The sequence below is a fragment of the Bombina bombina genome, chromosome 6, assembly GCF_027579735.1.
Source record: "Bombina bombina isolate aBomBom1 chromosome 6, aBomBom1.pri, whole genome shotgun sequence".
Lineage (NCBI taxonomy): Eukaryota > Metazoa > Chordata > Amphibia > Anura > Bombinatoridae > Bombina > Bombina bombina.
In genome coordinates, this window is record NC_069504.1 from 862,976,616 (window position 1) to 862,989,216 (window position 12,601).

A 12,601-nucleotide genomic window follows, 5' to 3' on the forward strand; every position below is an offset into this window, starting at 1 on the left:
GGGAGGTGCATTCTGCAGTCATTTGTATAATGATGATGCTGAATGTGATCATGGGAAGTGGCATTAAGCTTTTTTTGGAGCCAGATTTATTTGTGTAATAGTGCAACACACTTATTTGCACAGATCTGTGTGTGTTGCACTATTACATGAATAAATCCTGCTCTGAAAATGAGCAGAATGCTGCTACCCATGGTCATTTTCAGGATGTCTTGGGTAACTAAGTGTTAAGGAAAAAAGCCACATTTTTTCTCAGCAAGTACTCATATTATCAACATTTTTTTTGGATAAACAGTTTAACATAGATAAGAAATATGGGGTTAAAAGGTTGCATATTATAGTAAAAGACTTAAGCAATCTTATATTTTATTGCTCTCCAAAGGGGGGAAAATGAGTTCATCATCAGTCTGGACTGCATGGTGTGCATAGCCAGGCGGTTCCCCCAGGCGAATCAGGCGTAGCAGGTAATCAGAATGGAGAGAAGACTCTGTGAGATCTATAAACCTCTTGTAATTCAGCTGTAGCTCCTAAAGGGAAAGACGTATGGGTCAGCATAAAAACAAGGCATGTGGCAGATGGAGAAGCTAGAGGGGACCTAGTAACAATAAAGAGTGAACTAAGGCCTAGGAAACTATCAGAACCTCCATCAGTTTGAAAAACTCATATGTACGTCATAATTAGGGATGGGCGAATGTGTTTATATCCGAATTCGAATGTTAGAATGAATGTTATTGTAGAAATTCGATTTACATAATAGAATGTTGATAAAAACGAATATTCTTAAAAATTCGATTTTCGAATGTTATTTACAGTTTTCGAATGTCACATTCGAATTCGAATGTCACATTCAAATTCGAATGTTACATTCGAATGTTAAATTCGAATATCACAATCGAATTCGAATATTACATTTATAAAACAAAGTATTAGACTAGAAATACTATTTTGAATTTGAATGTCACATTTGAATCGAATATCACATTTGAATCGAATATCACATTTAAAACACAGTATTAGACTAGAAATACCATTTCAAATTCGAATGTGACATTCGAATTCGAATGTAGCATTCAAATTCGAATATTACATTTATTAAACACAGTTGTAGACTAGAAATACTATTTCAAATTTGAATGTCACATTCGAATTCGAATGTCACATTCAAATTCGAATATTACATTTTGAAATTGAATGAATACAAAGCTAAACATTCTATTATTCGAACAAATATTTTCTAATTTTATTGAAAAATTCAAAAACGAAAATTCGAAAATAGAATGTTAGAATGTTATATAAACATTTGAAATTCGATTCGAACGAACGAATGTATCAAAATTCGTTTTAAATTTCCAATTTTTAGAAACATTCGCCCATCCCTAGTCATAATGTTTTGAGGGACAATTAGTTTCCAGTAGCAGGAGGATCATGGTTTGCAGAGATCATGTGCTCAAGTGAACCTATATGTAATGTAAAGATACTCATGAATTCTTAAAGAAACATAGACATTAGAATACATTTCATGCACTGAACAGTGCTTTAAAGGGACAGTAAACACCAGAATTGTTGTTGTTTAAAAAGGTAGATAATCCCTTTATTACCCATTCCCCAATTTTGCATAACGAACACAGTTATAATAATATACTTTTTACCTCTGTGATTACTTTATATCTATGCCTCTGCAAACTTCCCCCTTATTTCAGTTCTTTTGACAGACTTGCATTTTTAGCCAATCAGTGCATACTCCTAGGAGCTTCACGTGCCTGAGCTCAATGTTATCTATATGAAACACATGAACTAACGCTCTCTAGTGGTGAAAAACTGTCAAAATGCTTTCAGATTAGAGGCAGTCTTCAAGGTCTAAGAAATTAGCACATGAACCTCCTAGATTTAACTTTCAACTAAGAATACCAAGAGAACAAAGCAAAATTGGTAATAAATTAAATTGGAAAGTTGTTTAAAATTACATGCCCTATTTAACCCTTTTGTGTCAGGGCTAAAGTGCCTACATTGGAACAACTGTTCTGATGTAGACAAATTGAAACCACACGATCGTGCACACAATTGCGAGATTTCAATTATTGGATTGCGTCTTGGGGGCGTCCCTACAACCCTAGGAACGCCCTCCAGACCACGATCAAATCCTAACAGCACAGAAGGCTTCAGGACAGCCGTTAGCTATGACCTTCTATTCCGTCATAACGGCTTTAAAGCCCAGTCTAATTATGACGGAATAGAACGGCATAACGGCTTTAAAAGGTTAAATCCATGAAAGATTTTTTTTTACTTTACTGTCCCTTTAATATAAGTAGTCTTAGAGTCTGAATTTTGAAAGACATGCACTCTAGGTGAGGCTCTTAAGAAGATCCACTTATTTATAGTGACTGAGCATAAAAGGAATTGCATTTCTATTCTGTATGTGTTACTGACGTAAATTGTTAAATCACTGCTTTATGATTTATTGACACCCAAGGAGGGAAAAAAAAATCTTTATGTTGTATGCTACCTTGTATGCTACTGGCAGCAAATATTTTATGTGTTAATGGTAGTGACCAGGGGTAAAATCACTGTTAAGGGGTTGGTCAAATCACTGCTTGGCCTACTACTGGTCAAGGAGATAAAATCACTGGTCAGTTGTAAAAATATATAGGGTAGGCCTTAGGGTGTGTTTTGGTAATGGTCAATGTGTGTGTTACTTCCCTATACTGGGTTTCTAGTATTTTGTAGAGGGCAGATGGCAAACCTAGCCCCTATCCAATATTGTAGTAACTCCAAAATACAATTGTGCCAGCTGCAGTGATGTTTGAAGGCAAACTTTTGTTTTACTCCTGTTAAGCTATTGAATACCAGGGAGAACTGCTGTCCATCCAAGAAGTTGACCTCTAAGTCCCTAGTGATAACTGTAACACTGTATATTTTGGTGTGAATGGTTCAATTATTCATTTAGTATGATTTTTTATTTACGATTGTTATTGTGTACTATTGTAATGTCCACATCTTCTCCCCGTACGAAAATGCAGTATACTCCCTTTAGCGAGACACCCTGTTTTTAGACTAAAACGTGGCTTTATATAATTCCACCAGGGAAATAGAAGTACTGACAAGATAATCTCACCAGCCCAGAGACCTTTAGATCATCTGGCCCTAACAGACTTTACAATTTACAGTAGCACACAAAACAAATACAGCACTGCAAGGTGTAATAAATGTTAAAAAAAACATTTATTGATGCACTTCTAAAAAACACGTTGCAAAGCAAACATGGATGGCTTCCAAGTGCGGGTCTGTCTGATGCGTTTTGCGCTCCCTAGAGGCGCTTATTATTATTATCGTTTATTTGTAGAGCGGCAACAGATTCTGCAGCGCTATAAACATAGGGATTAAATTGGTAGAGGGCCCCACTGAGAGTTGCACCGTTGTAGTCAGCTCTTATGAAGGTGATCTGTAAACAGTTGGGCTCTTAGGCTTACATGCTAAGGGGGGTTCATGGCGGATAGTAATGGAGAAGAGGAACTGGTATTAGGAAAGGTTAGTGTAGGTTATATGCATCCCTGAACAATAGAGTCTTTAGGGAGCGATTGAAGCTTTCAAAGCTAGGGGAGAGTCTTGTGGAGCGAGGCAGAGAGGTCCACAAGATGTGAGCCAGTCTGGAGAAGTCTTGTAAACGGGAATTTGAGGAGGAGAAGAGTAGGAGGTCATGACCAGAGCCAAGGGTACGGGAGGGATAGTATCTGGAGACAAGGTCTGAGATATAGGGGGGAGCAGTGCAGTTGAGGGCCTTGTATGTTAGAGTCAGAATTTTGTGTTTAATGCTGGGGGCAAGAGAAAACCAGTGAAGGATTGGCAGAGAGGTGCAGCAGATGAAGAGCGACGTGTAAGGAAGTTGAGCCTGGCAAAGGCATTCATTATGGATAGTAAAGGAGCTAGGCGGCAGCTAGGGAGACCAGAGAGGACGGAGTTGCAGTAGTCGAGGCGGGAAAGGATGAGAGAGGAGAAGAGTAGGAGGTCATGACCAGAGCCAAGGGTACAGGAGGGATAGTATCTGGAGACAAGGTCTGAGATATAGGAGGGAGCAGTGCAGTTGAGGGCCTTGTATGTTAGAGTCAGAATTTTGTGTTTAATGCTGGGGGCAAGAGAAAGCCAGTGAAGGATTGGCAGAGAGGTGCAGCAGATGAAGAGCGACGTGTAAGGAAGATGAGCCTGGCAAAGGCATTCATTATGGATAGTAAAGGAGCTAGGCGGCAGCTAGGGAGACCAGAGAGGACGGAGTTGCAGTAGCCGAGGCGGGAAAGGATGAGAGAGTGGATTAAAATCTTAGTTGTGTCTTGTGTAAGGAAATGTCTAATTTTAAGAGATGTTTTTAAGGAGGAAGCAGCAGGATTTAGCCAAGGACTGAATGTGAGGAGTGAAAGAAGGATCTAAGTCAAATGTGACCCCAAGACATCATGCATGCGGGGTAGGGGTAATGATGGAGTTATCGACAGTTATAGAGAGATGGGGGGTGGAGATTTTAGAGGAAGGAGGGAAAATAAGGAGCTCAGTTTTGGAGCGATTTAGCTTAAGGTAGTGAGAGGACATCCAGGAAGAGATGTGAGAAAGACAGTTAGTGACACGGGTTAGCAAGGAAGGAGATAGGTCTGGTGCAGAGAGGTAGATTTGGGTATCGTCTGCATACAAATGATATTGAGTCTATGACTAAGAGCCTCAGGGGGCATGAAACGCATCAGGCAGACCCGCACTTGGAAGCCATCCATGTCTGCTTTGCAACATATTTTTTAAAACTGTGTCAATAAATGTTTTTTTTAAACTTTATTACACCTTACAGTGCCGTACTTTTTTTTTTGTGTGCTACTGAGCATTGAGGAGATTGGATCCATCACTCTACAGGCACTCCGGGGGCCAGGAGAAGGTACAGGGGAGTATCGTAAGTCTTGTAGCTACTTGGAGCCAAGGCGTGTGTGTGGAGGCTTTACAATTTACTTCTGTTCTCAAATTTACTTTGTTCTTCCTGTATCCCTTGTTGAAAAGCATACATAGATAGGCTCAGGAACAGCAATTCACTACTTGGAGCTAGCTGGTGACTGGTTGCTAAACATATATGCCTCTTGTCATTGGCTCAACATATGTGTTCAGCTAGCTCCCAGTAGTGCATTGCTGCTCTGGAGCTGATTTTAACTATGTTTTAACTCCTTTGTAAGGGTTAAACACACAGTTACATGCAAGCAAAAATGTAATAAAAAGTGCTGTAAAGCATTTTCTTTTTGCACTTTTTTTGTCCAATTAAATCTAAAAACATACTTTAAGTGGACAAAAAAAGGAAAAACTAAAATATATGTAGGATTTGCAACAAAATAAAAGTTGTGATGAGTTTAGACAGGATGTTTAAATATGATGGACAAAGTCAATATTTCATACCTTAAAATGACACTCAAATTCCATCTTTTCTTTAACAACACCCTCTAGTTGCTCCTGTAAATCGCAGATCCTGAAACAAGAGTATTATAGAAATGCATTAAATTACATTAGCTGGGATATAAACACAACATGGATAATATGAAGATAAAATAACATTTTGATGGATGGGGGTCAGAACAGAATCTGAATTGATATTTGCTCTTGGCCTGTCTGGGGTATTTAGTCTTCTCAATAAGAATACTCCACTCACAGAAGATAATAAAAGAAACACCCCCAAAAGTGACAGCCCCTAACAGCCTGCCACAAGGAAGTTGGTGAAAAAGTATTTATAGTTATCAAAAACTGTTCCTAGTGCAAACTAGATCAAGATATATGTGTGGGTGTTGTATATTCAGTGGCAAGACATGTCTTAAATGCTATAAGTTCATAATTAAACATTAAAAAGCACGGACATTGAGAAATGAAACCTCCCATCAAATATCATATATGGTATCATATTTTCTATTCTACTCTATTATTAATTTATGTGGGTTTGATAGGGAGCTAAAATCCTGACGTTAATGTTGTTTTATTAACACAGTATAGAGATACAATCATGATGTCATAAGTACATAGAGATCAGTCAAACATTGTACTATGTGTATAGGTCCATATGGTATAAAAAGTCCATTCCCTAAACGGTTGCATAAGTTGAAGTATGAAGATTAAGTCAGCATTGTCCATCTCTCACAAAGTCTCAGTTCTCAAAAAGGATGGTAAATATTGGCAGTTGAAAAGTAAAAATAAAACATGTGAACATAATATATGCAACAGACCTTATAATGATTCATCTAACCTTATAAAACTAATAAACATGACTACCTGTGTGGTTCACAGTATATGGAGAGGGAAAAATATGGGACACAGCCAAAAGAACCTCAAGTAGATTCTCCCATTATGTATTAGGGAACAGGCCATGTAAATATGTGAGGGGGCGGAAGAAGAGTGAAAGAAGAGGGGGAAATAAACCAGAACAGACTTCTGACCAACCAATGGCTCTTCTCTCCGTCCTTCATACATTATATTGACCCAAGGGTCCCATATCTCCCAGTAGCTATCTATCCTGACCTGTGCATACTTTTAACTTGAGGAAAAGTAAGAGAACCAGGACATTTACAATTTCTGGCGATACAAATCTTAGTTGCTGCACAGATAGAATCTCAAGAACTCCAAGACGATTCATGCATGTTGGTAATACCCCTAAATAAGCCTTTAAGACTGTGAACTGGGGATGGGTAAGCAAAACCTTTAGGGTGTCTAAGTGAATACCAAATTTTACAATCACCAAGGATTATCTTATTACATATATGCATCTCTGGTATTCAATAATCAGGTATCCAGGGAATGTCTTCGAGGTGTAAACCGCTGGGAGCAGATGCCTCCTCTACTCTATACCAGCCTGGGATTTAATTTTTGCCAGTAAGTTTTTTTTTTCTCTCAAAAGGTTTATTCTCTGACTGCTTTTGAGCTAACAAATGCTTTTCAAAATATAGCATTTTTATGAATTTTTTTTAGCAATACAGTGCATTAATTGAAGATATCTGCTGTGCATTTATGACAAAACACCTTCCATGATTAAACACTTGATTTAGATAGGTGATATCATATTTAAATAGAGAGCGATTTTATTGTTTTTTTTTATTTTTTTTAACTTTTATTATTTTTATTTAGGATTTCAAAAGGCATACATCGGCTTTATCATTTTTATAATTATACATGACTTAGATATTGTATCAAGATACATAACAATAGTTAAAGCTTTTGTAAAACAGTTTCACAACTAGAGAATGTCCTTATCTGCAGGATACAAATTAAATCTTAAAGTAACTAGACAATTTAGTAATTAAACAATTAGGCAGTCAAATAAGTGAGTGACTAAACAGTTAAACAATTAAACTATTAAATAATGGAATAATTAAATAAGTAAATTATTACTGTACCAGTGTACCAGCCGTTCTAAAAGAATGGTTACCTTGATTTGATTTAAAGCACTCCTTTTTGAGGTTTAAGTAATCTAAGAAGTAGGAGAACCCACTGGACCCTTTGGCCTAAGTTAGGGGAGGGCCTAGAGGTGTTGTTTCGACCTTGTCTTTCTTCTTGTACTGCCCATGGCTATGTCAGTTCAGTATTTAAATATTCTTCCCACAGAAATCTAATGGAGTGATAATCGTCCTGTCGGTTAGTATGTCCATAATGATATTTTTCTAACTGTTGGGAGGTCTGCTTTTTTCCAGTTTAGCGGTATTAGTTTTTTAGCGGAATTAACCATTAATGTCAGCAATGCTAGTCTGAGCTTACATTTAATTTTAGGGAAATAGTTGAACAGATATGTCCAGATAGTATAGGGTAAGGGGATTTTTAGTATTTGTTCGATTTCCTTTCTAATGGATTCCCAGTATTTCATTGCTATTGGGAATTGCCACCATATATGGAACATAGTACCTGTCTCTTTGCAGCCTCTCCAGCATGTTGCTGTGGTGTTAGGAAAGAGTTGGTGTAGCCTCACAGGGGTGTAATACCATCTGCTTATCAGTTTCATATTCATTTCTAATGTAGGAATATATCTAGCCATGTTTGTGTGGGTAGGGTATCTTTTACCTCTTCCTCCCATCTGGCAACATAGGAAGGCATGGTGTTAGAGTAGGCTGTTGCTATCTGCTTGTATGTAAGAAAGAGAATGCCTCTGCTGGGCAATGTTGTCATGCACAGGTTTTCAAAAGGAGTGGGGGTACGCATCAAATGCGTCTTAAAAGGGTGTGTTGTAAGGAAGTGTATTAACTGTGAATATGTTAACCAGTTTTTAAATGTATCTCCACAACTGGAGATAATGTCTATCTGAGTTTTAACTTTCCCCTCTTGACAAAAGTTGCAGACGGGTAGGGCCTCTCTAATTCCTGCATTAGTGGTGCTGTGTGGTTTGAGTTGTAGTGGACAGGAAGGGTTCCCTATCAATGGGGTTAGGGGCGAATATATTATGGATATATGTGTGTACTTTTTTGTAATCTTATCCCACACTTTGTAAGTTTCTCTCGTGATGGTAGGGGTTGTGTGCAATAGGGTCCTTCGATTAGGTGGAAGCCAACATTGCCCGCTTAGGGTGGTGTCATTAGTTAAATGGTGTTCTAACTGGACCCATTCTTTGTTGGTAGCATGTTTGCACCAGTCCACCACCTTGGTTAAAAGAGTCGCTTGTCTGTAATACTGTAAATTTGGGCCTCCTAGGCCTCCTAATTCTTTAGGGCGATATAATGTGGCTGTGGCATTGCGCAGGCGTTTGTGTGACCATATGAAAGAATTCAAAAATTTTTGAAGGTGAAATGTCATCCGGTCCGGAAGAGGTATCGGTAAGGTCTGTAAAAGGTACAATATTTTGGGTAAGATTATCATTTTAATTGCGTTTAGTTTGCCAAGCCAGGATAAAAATGTGTCATTCCAGTCCCTAAGTAATGAATTAATCTGTATTAAAAGGGCTTTATAACATTTCTTGGGTGATCGGGGATATATATACTCCTAGATATTTGATCGCTTTCTCTTGACTTCTGAAATTAAACCGTTGATGTATGTTCTTATAGTCATGGGTGTTAGGTATATGTTCAATAATTCTGATTTTGCAACATTTATTTTAAAGTTCGAATAGAGCCCATATGTTTGTAGTAGTTGCATCAACGTGGGGATTGACAGATCAGGATTTGTAAGGGTAACTAATATGTCATCCGCATAAAGTGTTATTTTATATTCGACTGTGCCTATTTTGTGGCCTGTAATGTCTACGTTGTTTCTAACATATGAAGCAAATATTTCCATTGATAGAGCAAAAAGCAGTGGTGAGAGTGGGCAGCCCTGCCTGGTCCCATTTGAGATTTGGAATGTGTCTGAGATAGAGTCGTTCAGTTTAATTCTAGCTTGTGGTTTGTTATAAAGTGCAAAAATCTTCCCTATCAGGTCGTGATCAAAGCCAAATTTAAGTAGGGTATGTTTTAAAAAGAGCCAATCTAGCCTATCAAAGGCCTTCTCCGCATCCATTGATATGAATGCGAAGGGAACATTCTGTTGATGTGCATATTCCATAAGGGTTAATATTTTGGAGGTGTTATCACTAGTCTCTCGTGTAGGTATGAAACCTGCCTGGTTTATGTGAACTATAGAGGGGAGGAGTTTATTGATTCTGGTCGCAATCATTTTGGCATACAACTTGATGTCTACATTGAGTAGAGAAATCGGCCTAAAGTTTGCCAGTGTAGTTGGTGGTTTACCTGGTTTGGGGAGTATAGAGACCTGGGCTTCTAACATTGAGGGAGGGAATGGATTAGTTTCAGAGACTTCATTGAAAAGAGAGGTAAGGTGCGGGGTTAGGATTGTGGAGAAGGTTTTATAGTATTTAGCTGATATACCATCAGGTCCAGGGTTTTTCCCATAGGGCAAAGAGGTTATAGCTGACTGTAGTTCTTGTATTGAAATTGGTTGTTTTAAGTCTTTTAATTGGTGTTGTGTGATTGTAGGGACCTTGCAAGCTGTAATGTAAGAGGAAAGATTCAAGAGGTGTTCCTCAGAGGGGGGTGCTTTTGATATATTATAGAGTTCGGAATAATATTCATGAAAAGTATGTAATATATCTTTTGTTGTGACTGCTGTTGATTTACGGTGTGGATGTTGGATTTCATAAATAAATGACTTGAACCGTTTCTTTTTTAACGCATGGGCCAAAAGTTTACCTGCCCTATTGTTTTCATAATAAAATTAGCTATTAGTTTTTCTATGAAGTGTTTGGTACTCTATGTCTAAAAATTTACCTAGAGCTGCTCGTGCCGATTTATATTCTTGTTCTATGGTAGAATCAGTCGGATTCAGTTTTAATCTAATTGGTCTAATCGTGAAAAAGTTTCAGAGAGATCTTTATATTGTTGTCGGGCATACCGCCGGATTTGGGCTTTCAATTTTATTAATTCCCCCCGGATTACGCATTTATGCGCTTCCCAGATCTTGTAGTTATCTGCTATAGAGTTGACGTTAAGTGTAAAATATTCAGATATGAGTGTTGAGAGTTTATTGACATGCTTAGAGTCGTTCAGAAGAGTTTCATCTAACTTCCAAACATATGGTTCTGTCGATTTTTGGCAGTAAGTTTTTATTGTTTGTTTAGTGTGTGTGTTATGTATTGACGCTTTCCTGTGTTTCTCTTATGCTAAATAAATATTCTTTAGTGAACATGGGGCTAGATTACAAATGGCGCACAATTTTTTTTTTTCCACTTTGATTATAATTTGTAAAATATATATCTATACCTATATCTATATAGATATATAGCTATATAGACATATAGATATATATTGTATATATACACATATTTATAAAAAACTGAATTTATGCTTAACTGATAAATGCATTTCTTTCCGGATATGGAGAGTCCACGACATAATTCCAATTACTAATGGGAATATCACTCATGGCCAGCATGAGGAGGCAAAGAGCACCACAGCAAAGCTGTTAAGTGTCACTCCCCTACCCATAATCCCCAGTCATTCGACCAAAGGGAAATGGAAAAGGAATAACACAAAAGTGTAGAGGTGCCTGAGGTTTAGTAAAAAAATAACTGTCTTAATAAATAAAGAAATTTATCAGGTAAGCATAAATTTTGTTTTCTTTCCTAAGATATGGAGAGTCCACAACGTCATTCCAATTACTAGTGGGAACCAATACCCAAGCTAGGATGGGAGAAAAAGACAGGCAGACCTAAATAGAAGGCACCACTGCTTGAAGAACCTTTCTCCCAATAGAGGCCTCAGCCGAGGCAAAAGTATCAAATTTGGAAAATTTGGAAAAAGTATGTAGAGAGGACCAAGTTGCAGCCTTGCAAATGTCTTCCACAGAAGCTTAATTTTTGAAAGCCGAAGAAGAGGAGACAGCCCTAGTGGAATGAGCTGTAATTCTCTCAGGGGGCTGCTGTCCAGCAGTCTCATAAGCAAAAAGAATCATACTTCTCAACCAAAGGGAAAGAGAAGTAGCAGTAGCCTTCTGACCCTTACGCTTTCCTGAGAAACAAAAAAAAAGAGCAGAAGACTGGTAAAAATCCTTAGTCGCCTGAAGGTAGAATTTTAGAGCACACACAACATCCAAGTTGTGCAACAGACGTTCTTTATGAGAAGAAGGATTGGGACAGAGAGAAGGAACAACAATTTCCTGATTAATATTTCTATCCGAAACCACTTTAGGAAGAAACCCCAATTTAGTATGAAGAACCGCCTTATCCGCATGAAAGATAAGGTAAGGTGAATCACACTGCAAAGCCAAGAGTTCCGAAACTCTCCAAGCAGAAGATATAGCAATAAGAAACAAAACATTCCAAGATAACAACTTAATATCTATGGAATGCATTGGCGCAAACGGAGCCTGCTGCAAAACCTTAAGAACAAGATTAAGGCTCCAAGGAGGAGCAACAGGTTTAAACACAGGCCTGATTCTGACCAGGGCCTGACAAACAGATTGAACATTTGGCACATCCGCCAGATGCTTATGTAACAAAATAGATAATGCAGAAATCTGACCTTTCAGAGAACTGACTGACAACCCTTTCTCCAGACCTTCCTGGAGAAAAGACAAAATTCTAGGAATCCTGACCCTACTCCAAGAGTAGCCCTTAGATTCACACCAATAAATGTATTTACGCCATACCTTTATGGTAAAAAATTTTGAGTAACAGACTTGCGAGCCTGGATCATGGTCTCAATGACCGACTAAGCATTCAATCTCCAAGCAGTCAGCTTCAGAGAAACGAGATTTGGATGGAGGAATGGATCCTGAGTTAGAAGGTCCTTCCTCAGAGATAACGTCCAAGGTGGCCGAGATGACATCTTCACTAGGTCTGCATACCAGATCCTGCGAGGCCATGCAGGGGCTATTAGAATTACTGATGCTCTCTCCTGTTTGATACGAGCAATAACTCATGGAAGGAGCGCAAACGGAGGAAACAGGTATGCTAGACCGAAATCCTAAGGAACTCTCAGAGCATCTATCAGAGCCTGAGGATCTCTTGACCTTGAACCGTACCTTGGAAGCTTGGCAATCTGCCAAGACGCCATCAGATCCAACTCCGGCACCCCCCATTTGAGGGTTAACCTGGAACACCTCCGGATGGAGAGTCCACTCCACGGGATGA

The 12,601-nt window shown here is 38.4% G+C and overlaps 1 protein-coding gene across 1 annotated transcript in view; it reads right to left on the minus strand.

The window, feature by feature from the left end:
* Nucleotides 1–356: 356 nt before the first annotated feature.
* Nucleotides 357–12,601, minus strand: part of LOC128664701 (ski oncogene-like) — a 106,429-nt gene continuing 94,184 nt past the window's right edge. The window contains exons 5-6 of the mRNA XM_053719510.1: nt 5,410–5,479; nt 357–524 (exon numbers count right to left, since the gene is read on the minus strand). Coding sequence (XP_053575485.1) covers nt 357–524; nt 5,410–5,479 — 238 coding nt within the window. The remainder of the gene's footprint in view (nt 525–5,409; nt 5,480–12,601) is intronic.